This window comes from Colobus angolensis, unplaced genomic scaffold (assembly GCF_000951035.1).
Source record: "Colobus angolensis palliatus isolate OR3802 unplaced genomic scaffold, Cang.pa_1.0 Scaffold7, whole genome shotgun sequence".
In the NCBI taxonomy this organism is placed as follows: Eukaryota; Metazoa; Chordata; class Mammalia; order Primates; family Cercopithecidae; genus Colobus; species Colobus angolensis.
In genome coordinates this window covers 25,464,811-25,476,931 of record NW_012120709.1, presented here as the reverse complement: position 1 = coordinate 25,476,931, position 12,121 = coordinate 25,464,811, and the positions used below count along the sequence as shown (strand labels likewise).

General features: G+C 48.7%; 1 protein-coding gene across 1 annotated transcript in view; it reads right to left on the bottom strand.

The window, feature by feature from the left end:
• Positions 1-2,887: 2,887 nt before the first annotated feature.
• Positions 2,888-12,121, bottom strand: part of FOXR1 (forkhead box R1) — a 10,302-nt gene continuing 1,068 nt past the window's right edge. Inside the window, exons 2-6 of the mRNA XM_011926909.1 lie at positions 5,374-5,448; positions 5,023-5,270; positions 4,559-4,785; positions 3,439-3,677; positions 2,888-2,962 (exon numbers count right to left, since the gene is read on the bottom strand). Of these exons, the coding sequence (XP_011782299.1) occupies positions 2,934-2,962; positions 3,439-3,677; positions 4,559-4,785; positions 5,023-5,270; positions 5,374-5,448 (818 nt within the window). The 3' untranslated portion in view covers positions 2,888-2,933. The remainder of the gene's footprint in view (positions 2,963-3,438; positions 3,678-4,558; positions 4,786-5,022; positions 5,271-5,373; positions 5,449-12,121) is intronic.

Genomic DNA, 12,121 nt, shown 5'->3' with positions numbered 1-12,121 from the left:
CTACCTCCAGGGCTTTGTCCATTCTAACCCCTCTATTAGAATGCTTTTCCTCTGGCCTGGGGCGGTGGCTCACACTTGTAATCCCAACACTTTGGGAGGCTGACATGGGTGGATCGCTTGACCTCAGGGAGGGTACAAGACCAGCCTGGACAACATGGTGAAACCCCGACTCTACTAAAAATACAAAAATTAGCAGGACGTGATGGCACGCCTGTAGTCCCAACTATTCTGGAGGATGAGGTGGGTGGATCACCTGAGGTCAGTAGTTCGAGACCAGCCTGGACAACATGGTGAAACCCCGACTCTACTAAAAATACAAAAATTAGCAGGACGTGATGGCACGTGCCTGTGGTCCCAGCTACTCAGGAGACTGAGGCAGAATTGCTTGAACCTGGGAGGTGCAGTGAGCTGGGATTGCAATTCTGCCTAAAAACAGAAAAATAAAGTAATTGATAAGTGAAAACTAGGTGCAAGTACAGGAGTTTATTAGAGAGCAAAGTGGGCAAAGGCAGATTTTTTTCCAAGTCCCATTTTCCCCAAAGGCTGTATTGTTTTGTACTTTCTTTCTGATCTGCTGCATTTTGGGATCCACTTACAACTTAAACCTGATGTTGGCCAAGTGTGGTGGCTCACGCCTATAATCTAGTACTGTGGGAGGCCGGGGCAAGTGGATTGCCAGAGCTCAGGAGTTTGAGACCAGCCTGGGCCACATGATGAAACCTCATCTCTAGTAAAATACAAAAATTAGCCAGATATGGTGGTGCACGCCTGTAGTCCCAGCTGCTTGGGAGGCTGCGGCAGGAGAATCGCTTGAACCTGGGAGGTGGAAGTTGCAGTGAGCTGAGATTGCTCCATTGCACTCCAGCCGGGGCAACAGAGTAAGACTCCATCTCAAAAAACAAAAACAAAGCAAAAAAAAACCCTGATGTTAACAAGAATGTGCACAGTGATAAGGCTGTATACAAAGTGCAGATGAGGTGGACAAATTGAGGCGAAATCAGATGAAAGCAGAGCTTGGGACTCAGAACCCTCTCCTTCCTGGGAGCTGAATAGACTAGGGTTGTAGGAAAGAGGCTTTGGCTGCAGGAGAGCTCTGGGTAGGCCCAGAGCAAACGACCTGACCTGGTCTCCCTTACCCACTCCTTCAGTGGCTATCACTTAGAAATCAGTATCCAGGTCGGGTGTGGTGGCTCACGCTTGTAATCCCAGCACTTTAGGAGGCTGAGGCAGGTGGATCACCTGAGGTCAGGAGTTTGAGACCAGCCTGAATAATACGGTGAAACCCCATCTCCACTAAAAATACAAAAAAATTAGCCAGACGTGGTGGTGGATGCCTGTAATCCCAGTTACTCGGGAGGCTGAGGCAGGAGAATGGCTTGAAGTCGGGAGGTGGAGGTTGCAGTGAGCAGAGATCGCAGCATTGCACTCCAGCCTGGGCAACAAGAGCAAAACTCCATCGCAAAAAAAAAAATTAGCTGGGGGGCCAGGCGCGGTGGCTCACGCCTGTAATCCCAGCACTTTGGGAGGCTGAGGCGGGCGGATCACGAGGTCAGGAAATCGAGACCATCCTGGCTAACACAGTGAAACCCCGTCTCTACTAAAAATACAAAAAATTAGCCAGGTATGGTGGTGCGTGCCTGTAGTCCCAGCTACTCGGAGGCTGAGGCAGGAGAATGGCGTGAACTCAGGAGGCGGAGCTTGCAGTGAGCCAAGATGGTGCCACTGCACTCCAGCCTGGGTGACAAAGCAAGACTCCGTCTCAAAAAAAAAAAAATTAGCTGGGTGTGGTGGTATGCACCTGTAGTCCTAGCTCCTTGGGAGGCTGAGGTGGGAGGATTGCCTGAGCCCAAGGAGTTCGAGGCTGTAGTCAGCTCACACTTGTAATCCAGCACTTTTGGAAGGCTGAGCAATTGGACATCTACAAGCCAAAAATGAATGCTGACCATACAAAAATTAACTCGAGGCCAGGCGCGGTGGCTCACGCCTGTAATTCCAGCACTTTGGGAGGCCAAGGTGGGTGGATCATCTGAGGTCAGGAATTGGAGACCAGCCTGGCCAACATGGTGAAATCCTGTCTCTACTAAAAATACAAAAATTAGCTGGGCCTTGTAGTGCATGCCTGTAATCCCAGCTACTAGGGGAGCTGAGGCAGGAGGATCGCTTGAACCTGGGAGGCGGAGGTTGCAGTGAGCCGAGATTGTGCTACTGCACTCCAGCCTGGTCAACAACGCGAGACTCTATCTCAAAAAAAAAAAAAAAGTCACCTGCCGGGTGCAGTGGCTCACGCTTGTAATCCCAGCACTTTGGGAGGCCAAGGCGGGCGGATCACCTGAGGTCGGGAGTTCGAGATCAGCCTGACCAACATGGAGAAACCCCATCTCTACTAAAAAATACAAAAAATTAGCCAGGCGTGGTGGTTAAGGAGTATCAGTTGAATGAATGTGTGGCGCTTACAGAATTGGCTGTTACAAACTGGCATCTCCCAGGGTAATTTTTAAAGATGGAGTCTTGCTGTTGCCCAGGCTGGAGTGCAGTGGTGTGATCATGGCTGACTGCAGCCTTAACCTCCCGTGCTCAAGGGATCCTCCTGCCTCAGCCTCCCAAAGTGCTGGATTACAGGTGTGAGCCACTACACCCAGCCAAAATTATCTTCATAATTCAGGAAAATGGAAATTGCTCCAAGATGCTTTAGAAGGCTGTGCATTTTCCTCCTTTGAGGAAAGAAAATTATGGACTCCCTTTGCTGCACAGCAGGCACCTGCCCCATTGCCTCAGGAGCATCTGTAAGCTGAAGGCGTCCCATCTCCAACATTGGAGTTGATCTCCACCTCCACCCTTAACCCCATCCTTAGAGACCCCACCTCCATAGACACACACAGAAGGCTACTGAGGGTAAATTTAATAAAGCATTAGCTGGTTCCTGCTTCTTGGGGTTAAAGATCAAAGAGGAAGGGCATCACATCTGTAAGAAAAGGAGAGAGTTCAGGAGTTTATGCTTCACAATTGCTGTTTCCTAGGCCTGGGATGCTCTCTCATAGCAGGTGATCTGCTTCTTTCACTCAAGGCTCAAGTGCTGCCTCTTCTCTGAAGCCTCCCTGCACTGCTCCAGGGAAAGTACAAGTACTCTTTGCACATAACCTCTATTAGTGTGCTTCTCATGTTGTGTGCTCACTATTGCCTAGGCTGCTGGGCTTGGTAAGGCCAGCTGCCCCTTAGTTGTTTGCCCATGGATTCCTGGCACATCACGTCCCACATTGGTGGGGGAGGTCACCTCAGGCAGGCATCACCTGAGGGTCTCAGATCACTGCTAATCCCTGTTTCCTATAGAAGATGCCCCCCCGCCCCCTCCCACCACAGTGTGACCCAGGCTTCCACACTCAGTCTTGGGTCAGGATCCTCAGGTCTCCTCCCCTTGGGCCCACGCACAAGTCTTCACACCTGGCTGGCTCATGCACTGTTGGATACTTTCCAGCCGAGTGGAAGCCAAGGCGCGAGCCTCCTCCGCAAAGCGGCGGTGTCCCTCCTCGGTCAACTTCCAGAGGCAAGATCGAGGCCGTGTGCTGGCCCCGCCCTGCATGCTGACAGGCACTTTCTCAAAGCTGTCTCGAAAACAGAGATTGTGACGGACAGTATTCTTCCAGCCTTCTGGGGCTGTCCGGAAAAAGGGGAAGTGTTTTCTGTGGACAGGGAGGAGAGGTAAGGAAAGGCATGTTATGTCTCGGGAATGCCCTTCTCTGGAGCATGTTCTACCCAGGGGCCAGGGACTTCAGCCCCTCTACAGGGGGATAGTAGCAAGTTGGCCTGGAGTTGCTCTTTGCTGACTGAGCACGTGGCAAAGCGTCCACGTGGTGTGTGGCTCACCTGAACCCGCCCTCCCTCTGAGGGCCCAGGGCTTGGACCACAGCATGAACAAAGCAGAATCAGGCCAAGCATCTCCCATAAGAGGAATCTTGATCAAGGACGGAAACCACTTTAAAATGCCTATTCTGAGACATTAGGCACTTTTCCTAACACTGGGAAAGGGCCCAACAAACTCCCTTCCTCACACTCATGTGAGCAGGACTTTCTGAGCTAAATGGAAAACCCTTCTCAACTGGGTTCCCTGTGCCCCTGGGGGTGCAGGGAGCTGTGCCAGGCAGTCCAGTCCTAGCAGAAGCAGGTGGGAACTGTTGGGGAAACCTGACTTTAGACTGGCTGATCTTCAAAGGATGGTGGAAAACTGTTACCTGACCCAAGTGAATTTATGTTTTAAAGGAGAACTATACCCAAAGAGCACTGAAAACTAGTTAAAAAGAAAAAAAAAGAAAAAGAAAAAAGACCTAAAAGTCATAAAAAGGTTGGAGGGTTCTTTAGATGTGAAAAGGGGTGGGAATGGATATGTTCCTGTACACATGTGGGCACAAATGCACCTGGGAAAAGGGAACTGGGAACATACTCATCCTCTCAGACCCAGATAGGGAAACCAGGTCAGCAACCCAGGGCCTGGGATGGATTGGAAGGCATCAGCCCAGGGCCCTGGCCCCCACTTCCCCCTCCTCACAGGGCCCCCGGCACATACCGAGTGAAACTGTAGATCTGTTGCACGTTGAGGCCACAGGGGGAACTGTTTCTTAATGCCAGGGCAATTAGGTGGAAGTAATTGAGAGGGGGCCGGGACCAGAGCCTCCCCGCCTGGCTGCTGGCTTGCCGAAGCCTCCGACTCTGGAGGGGGGCCCTTTTGTGAGGGGATGGGAGAGCCACAGAGGAGCTGTCTTCCTGGTCCTCAGCCTCCTCCTCTTCTGTGAGCTAGAGGAGCACAGAGTAGGAACTGGTCCTGACTCCTCAGCCTCTACTCCAGGGTGCAGTGCCAGGAAGGGGGGGTGGTCCAAGGCCACCATCTGGGCTTCTCCCCAACCCAAGCATGTAGGTAATTTCTGAACCCATTCACCTTTTGCTATGGCTAAGAGAGCAGAACTGTGATGGCTCTTCCCCATGCCCCTCGCCTACTGCCCAAGTCCGGCTCCCACCCCCAGAGATTCATACCTCCCAAGTGCTGGGGGAAAAGGCAAAGCGCTTCCGAGGGGGAGACCACTTGCTGGAGGACCGGGACAGTGATTCCACCCCTGTGGCTTCTGAGCAGCTGGCATCTTCCTCCTTCTGTGGTGGCTGAGACAAGGGGAGTGTGCTTGTCAGATCCTCCCTCTTCCTAGGTCCTGGGACCTCCAGTTTTCCAGGGGGATACACGATGTTGGGGTTTACCCACATCCAGAGGTTGGGTTCATAATCTGGACCTGTGCAGAACAAAAGGAGACTGTGTGCTGCAGCCCACTGGCTTTGGGTGCCCCTGGTCTCCAGCCCAGGTCACAGAAACAGGTCAGAGAACTCAATACTTACCATCCTTATCAGGGTTGGGTTTTTTCTCTAGGGGTAATTTTGGTGGCTTAACAATTCGGAGTTTATACCTGGCAACTGGCAAAAAGAAAGAGAGAGTCAAAACATCCTAGGATATCCCTTTGTGACCCTAGGATCCTAGGCCTTAAGGCTTCTCTGGGAGAAGGTATTGTGGGCCCTGCCTGGGGAGTTAACATCACATTCTACTTCTACTGGTTTTCCCTTTACCTCTCTGACCTTCTCATTCCCCTCTGCATTCTTTTCTTCTCACTCTACATATACTGTCCCTGAATGATCTCATGCATGCCTGTGGCTTCAGTTAACATCTATAAAAAAAAAGTAGAGCTCTCAAATTTCACCTCCAGCCTAGCATTCTGTGCTAGCCCTTAAGGAGAACTACTTACTGGATATCTTTACTTGGGTAGCCCACAAGCACTTCAAACGGCTTCTAAAACTGAATTCCATCTTGTTGCTCTTCCTCCTGTATTCTTGTTTTTTTCCTGAGACAGGGTCTTGCTGTGTTGCACAGGCTGGAGTGCAGTGGTGTGCTCAAGAGATTCTCCCACCTCAGCCTCCCAAGTAGCTGGAACTACAGGTGCACGCCACTACGCCCCACTAATTTTTGCATTTTTTTTTTTTTTTTCAGATGGAGTCTTGCTCTGTCACCCAGGCTGGAGTGTAGTGGCGTGATCTTGGCTCACTGCAACCTCTGCCTCCCAGGTTCAAGTGATTCTCCTGCCTCAGACTCCCGAGTAGCTGAGATTACAGGTGCCTGCCACCACGCCCGGACGCCCGGGTAATTTTTATATTTTTAGTAGAGCTTTCACCATATTGGCCAGGCTGGTGTCGAACTCCTGACTTCATGATCCACCCACCTCAACCTCCCAAAGTGCTGGGATTACAGGTGTGAGCCACCGCGCCCAGCCTAATTTTTGTATTTTTTGTATAGATGAGGGTCTCACTATGTTGTTGCCTGGGCTGGTCTTGAACCCCTGGGCTCAAGCAATCCTCCTATTCAGGCTCCCAAAATGTTGGGATTACAGGCGTGAACCACCATGCCTGGCCTTCCTGTATTCTTTGTCTCAGCAAGTGGCACCACCATTAACTGGTTGTTCAGGACAAAAACTATTTTTGCCCCCTCACTGTCCCTATGAGTGTCATTATATTACAGATGAATCTAGGCTTTTGTTTGGGAAATGACATACTTATCGGAGAGCTTAATTAGAGAGGATGCCTATTATGTTGCTAATATTCAACATAGTACTCAAAAAAGGAAAAAGTAGCAAAAGATATAAACATAGGGGTTTTTTCTTTTTTGAGACACGGTCTTGCTTGGTTGCCCATGCTGGAGTGCAGTGGTGTGACACTGGCTCACTGCAATCTCCACCTCCCAGCTCAAGCAATCCTCCCATCTCAGCTCTTAAATAAAGAACTTAAAAGACTTATAATACATACTATTAAGATGCCAGTTACCCTAAAATGAATCTATAAGTTTTATGCACATATTATAGTACAAATATTAAAGTTTGGCCAGGTGTGGTGGCTGATACCTGTAATCCCAGCACTTTGGGAGGCCAAGGCAGGTGGATTACTTGAGGTCAGGAGTTCAAGATCAGCCTGGCCAACATGGCGAAACCCTATCTCTACTAAAAGTACAAAAAATTAGCCGGGTGTGGTGGCACTTACCTGTAGTTCCAGCTACTTGGGAAGCTGAGGCAGGAGAATCACTTGAACCTGGGAGGCGGAGGTTGCAGTGAGCTGAGATCATGCCACTGTACTCCAGCCTAGGTGACAGAGCAAGACTCTGTCTTAAAAAAAAGTTCAAACATAGTAAAAATCACCATAAGCAAAAAAAAAAAAAAAAAAAAATCAATAGACAGCAAAACTTCAACCCAAATTTTTCTTTTCTTTTCTTTCTTTTTTTTTTTTGAGTGAGCCATCTCAGCTCACTGAAAGCTCCACCTCCCGGGTTCACACCATTCTCCTGCCTCAGCCTCCCGAGTAGCTGGGACTACAGGCACCTGCCACCACGCCCAGCTGATTTTTTTTGTATTTTTGTAGAGACTGGGTTTCACCGTGTTAGCCAGGATGGTCTCGATCTCCTGACCTTGTGATCTGCCCGCCTTGGCCTCCCATAGTGCTGGGATTACAGGCATGAGCCACCGCAGCCGGCCTCAACTCAAATTTCTCAGTTCTCTAATATATACAGAGCTCCTACAAATCAATATGTAAAATGTCAACACAAACTTACAAATGGGCAAATGATATGAATCAGCATTCACAAGGAAGGGATAATTGAATGGCTAACAAGATGATCAGTATTATTAATAAGAAAAACACTGTAAGATAACTAGATAATCAGATTGACTAGAGTTATAAAGATAACACCAAGTGTTGAGAAACATGCAAAGAAATAGAATCGATTATTATACTGCAGTTCTGAGTATCAACTGGAGCAGTCCTTGTTAAGAGCAATGAGGCAGGACTACAATTTACCTTACTGTTTGCTCCTGGATGTATATTTTCAAGTTAATACAGGAACTTATATACTAATCAATCTCCATTGTTACTATCATCTACTGACCTCCTGTTTTAGCTCCTGACTTACTGTCACTCTCCAACACTACTCCTGCCTTAAATCTTGGTTGCTGGCCAGGTGTAGTGGCTCATGCCTATAATCCCAGCACTTTAAGAGGCTTAGGCAGGGCAGATTGCTTGGGCCCAGGAGTTTGAAATCAGCCTGGGCAACATGGTGAAACCCCATCTCTACAAAAAATACAAAGATAATAGTCTAGCCGAGTGTGGTGGTGTGAGCCTGTAGTCCCAGCTACTCAGGAGGCTAAAGTGGGAGGATGGCTCGAGAGGGAAAGGGGAGGTTGCAGTGAGCCAAGCTCACGCTACTGCACTCCAGCTTGGGCAACAAAGCCAGACCTTGTTTCAAAAACAAAAACATGATCTTTGCTGTTTATTGAACTCTTCTCCAGCGAGTCTGACTTCTACTCTACTGTAGACACTCCCTCAGTCATAACCTAAACCAACAACTGCAACCTCTCCGTAACCTCATTTATGCACCACATAAAAATGCACCACCTTGTGTCTTTCTGGCTAACTCCCTCAACCCCAACTATGATCCCACTGAGATCACCAGTCCACTGAATTATGGTTTTGGCTCACTCGTTTGGCAGAGGTGGATTTAGTCAGGGTTGTGGTTTGGCCAACAAAGTGCTCCAAAGCCACAGACGATCCAGGGAACCTGCGTAATATTTGACCATGGGATTCAAGTTAGTTGAATAAGGGTAGACACATCAAGTGATTGAAACAGTGAAAAGGTAGGATCAATGGACTGCTGATCTCATTGCGACCCAAGGAGAGCACCTCTGGATGTCTGTGTCTCGCTTTGGCACAGATCCCCCATGCTTTTTAAAGGACACTGTTCCACAAATCTTCCCCTCTCTGTCCTGTGTCACTGATTTTTTGTCTTTGTTGGGTCATTCTCATCAGCATGCAAACATGCCGTTAATTCTCCCATTTTAGGGACCAGGTGCAGTGGCTTATGCTTGTAATCCCAGCCTGCTTTAAAAAGCTGAGGCAGGAGGATCACTTGAGCCCAGGAGTTCAAGCCTGCTCAAGGCTGCAGTGAGCTGTGCTGGTGCCACTGCACTCCAGCCTGGGCACCAGATAGAGACCCTGTCTCTAAAAGAGAGAGAGAGAAGAAAAGAAAGAAAAATTTAAAAAATTATACCATCTTATTTCCTGTTGAAGCATAACACATTGCCTCTACTTCCCCTCCTTCCATTCTTAAACACCCTTCAGTCAGATTTTACATTCTACCACTTACTAAAACCACTAGCCAGGGACTTCTGCTTAGTTAAGTCCAATCATCACTTACATTCCACTCATCCAACCACTCCCTCCTTGAAAGGGTTTTACCACTTGGTTTCCAGGACACCACAGACCCCCTACTTTTGATTCTCAATGGTCTTTTTTGCTAGTTATCGCTCTTCTCTCCAATCTCTTTACAATGGACTGCCCCCAGGGCTCATTCTTGTTCCTCCTCTATTACTCCTTAAATTCCACCCATAGACCAAAAGATCCAAAATTTACATCTGCAGTCCCCACCTCTCTCCAGAACTCCAGGCTCAGGTATCCAACTGCAGACTCAACACTTCTACTTGGATGTCTAAGGATCTCTCAGCTCAGTATATCCAGAACAGAATTCCTGATTTTCTTTCCTAAACCTGTATCCCACTTGCAGTACAAGGCAACTCCATCCTTCCACTAGGTCAAAACACTTTGAAAGGTTCATACTCAGTTGTCTGTCTTATACTCCATATCCAATCCATCAGCATAGCCAGCTGGTTCTCCTGCTACTACCCTGGCCCAATCTACCATCATCTCTTGTCTGGATTACTACTGCAGCCTCCTAGTCTCTGTACATCCACAGTCTACCCTCAACACAACAGCCAGAGTGATCTTTTCAAATACAGATCGCCGGGCGCGGTGGCTCAAGCCTGTAATCCCAGCACTTTGGGAGGCCGAGACGGGTGGATCACGAGGTCAGGAGATCGAGACCATCCTGGCTAACACGGTGAAACCCCGTCTCTACTAAAAAATACAAAAAACTAGCCGGGCGAGGTGGCGGGCGCCTGTAGTCCCAGCTACTCGGAGGCTGAGGCAGGAGAATGGCATAAACCCGGGAGGCGGAGCTTGCAGTGAGCTGAGAACCGGCCACTGCACTCCAGCCCGGGCGACAGAGCTAGACTCTGTCTCAAAAAAAAAACAAAAAAACAAACAAAACAAACAAACAAAAAAAACAAATACAGATCATGCAGGACTAGCCACATAATTTGTAGGGTCCAGTAAAGAAAACATGAGGCTCCTCATTGAAAAATTACTAAAAATTTCAAGACAGTGATAGCAGTGTATTAAACCAAACACAGGCACCTAGGCAACTGCACGGGTCACACACTCATGAAGCAGACCCTGAGAGCAAGTCACTCCTCTGCTCAATTTGGGAAGTAGGAGGATTGCTTGAGTCCAGGAGTTCGAGACCAGCCTGGGCAACATAGGGAGATCCCCATCTCTACAAATACTAAAAAAGTTAGCCAGTGTGGTGGCCCATGCCTGTGGTTGCAGCTACTTTGGGGACTGAGGTGGGAGCATTGCTTGAGCCTGGAGGTAATTGTGCCACCGCACTCCAGCCTGGGCAAGAGCAAGAGCCCGAGCCCATCTCAAACAAAACCTTAAAACCAACCCTCATCTGACTCAAAGTCAACCCTAAAGTCTTTAGAGGACAGTCATTCCTGCTCTCAACCACACCCTTCGGAGCTCTTTATTTACTCTCATTCAGCCTTACTGACCTCCTTACCACTTTCCCTTCAAGTACCCTCTAGGCTCACTCCTCCCCATCCTATCAACTCTTTGCTCAAATATTATGTTCCTAATTGAGTTCAACCCCACAATCTTATTTAAAACTGTAGCTGCGGCCGGGCGCGGTGGCTCAGACCTGTAATCCCAGCACTTTGGGAGGCCGAGGCAAGCATGCTGATCACTTGAGGCCAGGAGTTTGAGACCAGCCTGGTCAACATGGTGAAACTCTGACTCTACTAAAAATACAAAAATTAGGTGGGCATGGTGATGCATGCCTGTAATCCCAGCTACTGGTGAGGCTGAGGCACAAGAATTGCTTGAACCTGGGTGGCAGAGGGTACAGTGAGCTGAGATTGCGCTACTGTACTCCAGCCTGGGCGACAGAGTGAGACTCCATGTCAAAAAAAAAAAAAAAATGCTGGGCGCCGTGGCTCACCCCTGTAATCCCAGCACTTTGGGAGGCTGAGACGGCGGATCACGGTCAGGAGTTCGAGACCAGCCTGGCCAACAGAGTGAAACCCCATCTCTACTAGAAATACAAAAATTAACCGGGCATGGGGGCATGTGCCTGTAGTCCCAGTTACTCAGGAGGCTGAGGCAGGAGAATCCCTTGAACCCGGGAGGCAGAGGTTGTGGTGAACCGAGACTGCACCACTGAACTCCAGCCTGGGCAACAGGGCCAGACTCCATCTCAAAAAACAAAAATAAATAAACAAAAACAAACTGTAGCTGCTACCATACCCTTCCCCTATTCCTGAGTCTCCTCCTGTTCTTTCTCCATTGCAGATGATCACTTTATAGCATACTATATGGCCTACTCATTTATTATACTTATGTGGATTATCTGCCCCCAGTAGAATGTAAAGTTCCTTGTCTGTTCTGTTCACTGTGTATCATGAGTTTCTAGAACAGTGCCAGGTCAGTTGGAGGTGCTCAATACATATTTCTCGAATGAAGAAACAAGAATGTTCATTAGCATTAATTATGGTGGCAAAGAGTTGAAAGCAATCTAGGTGTAAAGAAAATTAAAATGTAAAAGGTGGGACACCCAGCAGATAGAATAGTAACAACAATCAGAAATAATGAACCAGGCCTGAATTTAGCAACGCAAAACAACAGCTCTCAAAAACAATGAGTGGAGAAAACAGATGCTAAATGGATTAGGGTTGGTTATGGGAGTAGCGGAGGTAACAGAAGGAGGGATGGAGACTTAAGGGGCAAAAGGAAGAGTTAAGGCCGGGGCGGTGGCTCAGGCCTGTAATCCCAGCACTTTTGGAAACCAACATGGGCCGGGCGCGGTGGCTCACGCCTGTAATCCCAGCTCTCAGGGAGGCAGAGGCGGGAGGATAGCTTGAGCCCAGGAGTTCGAGACCTGCCTGGG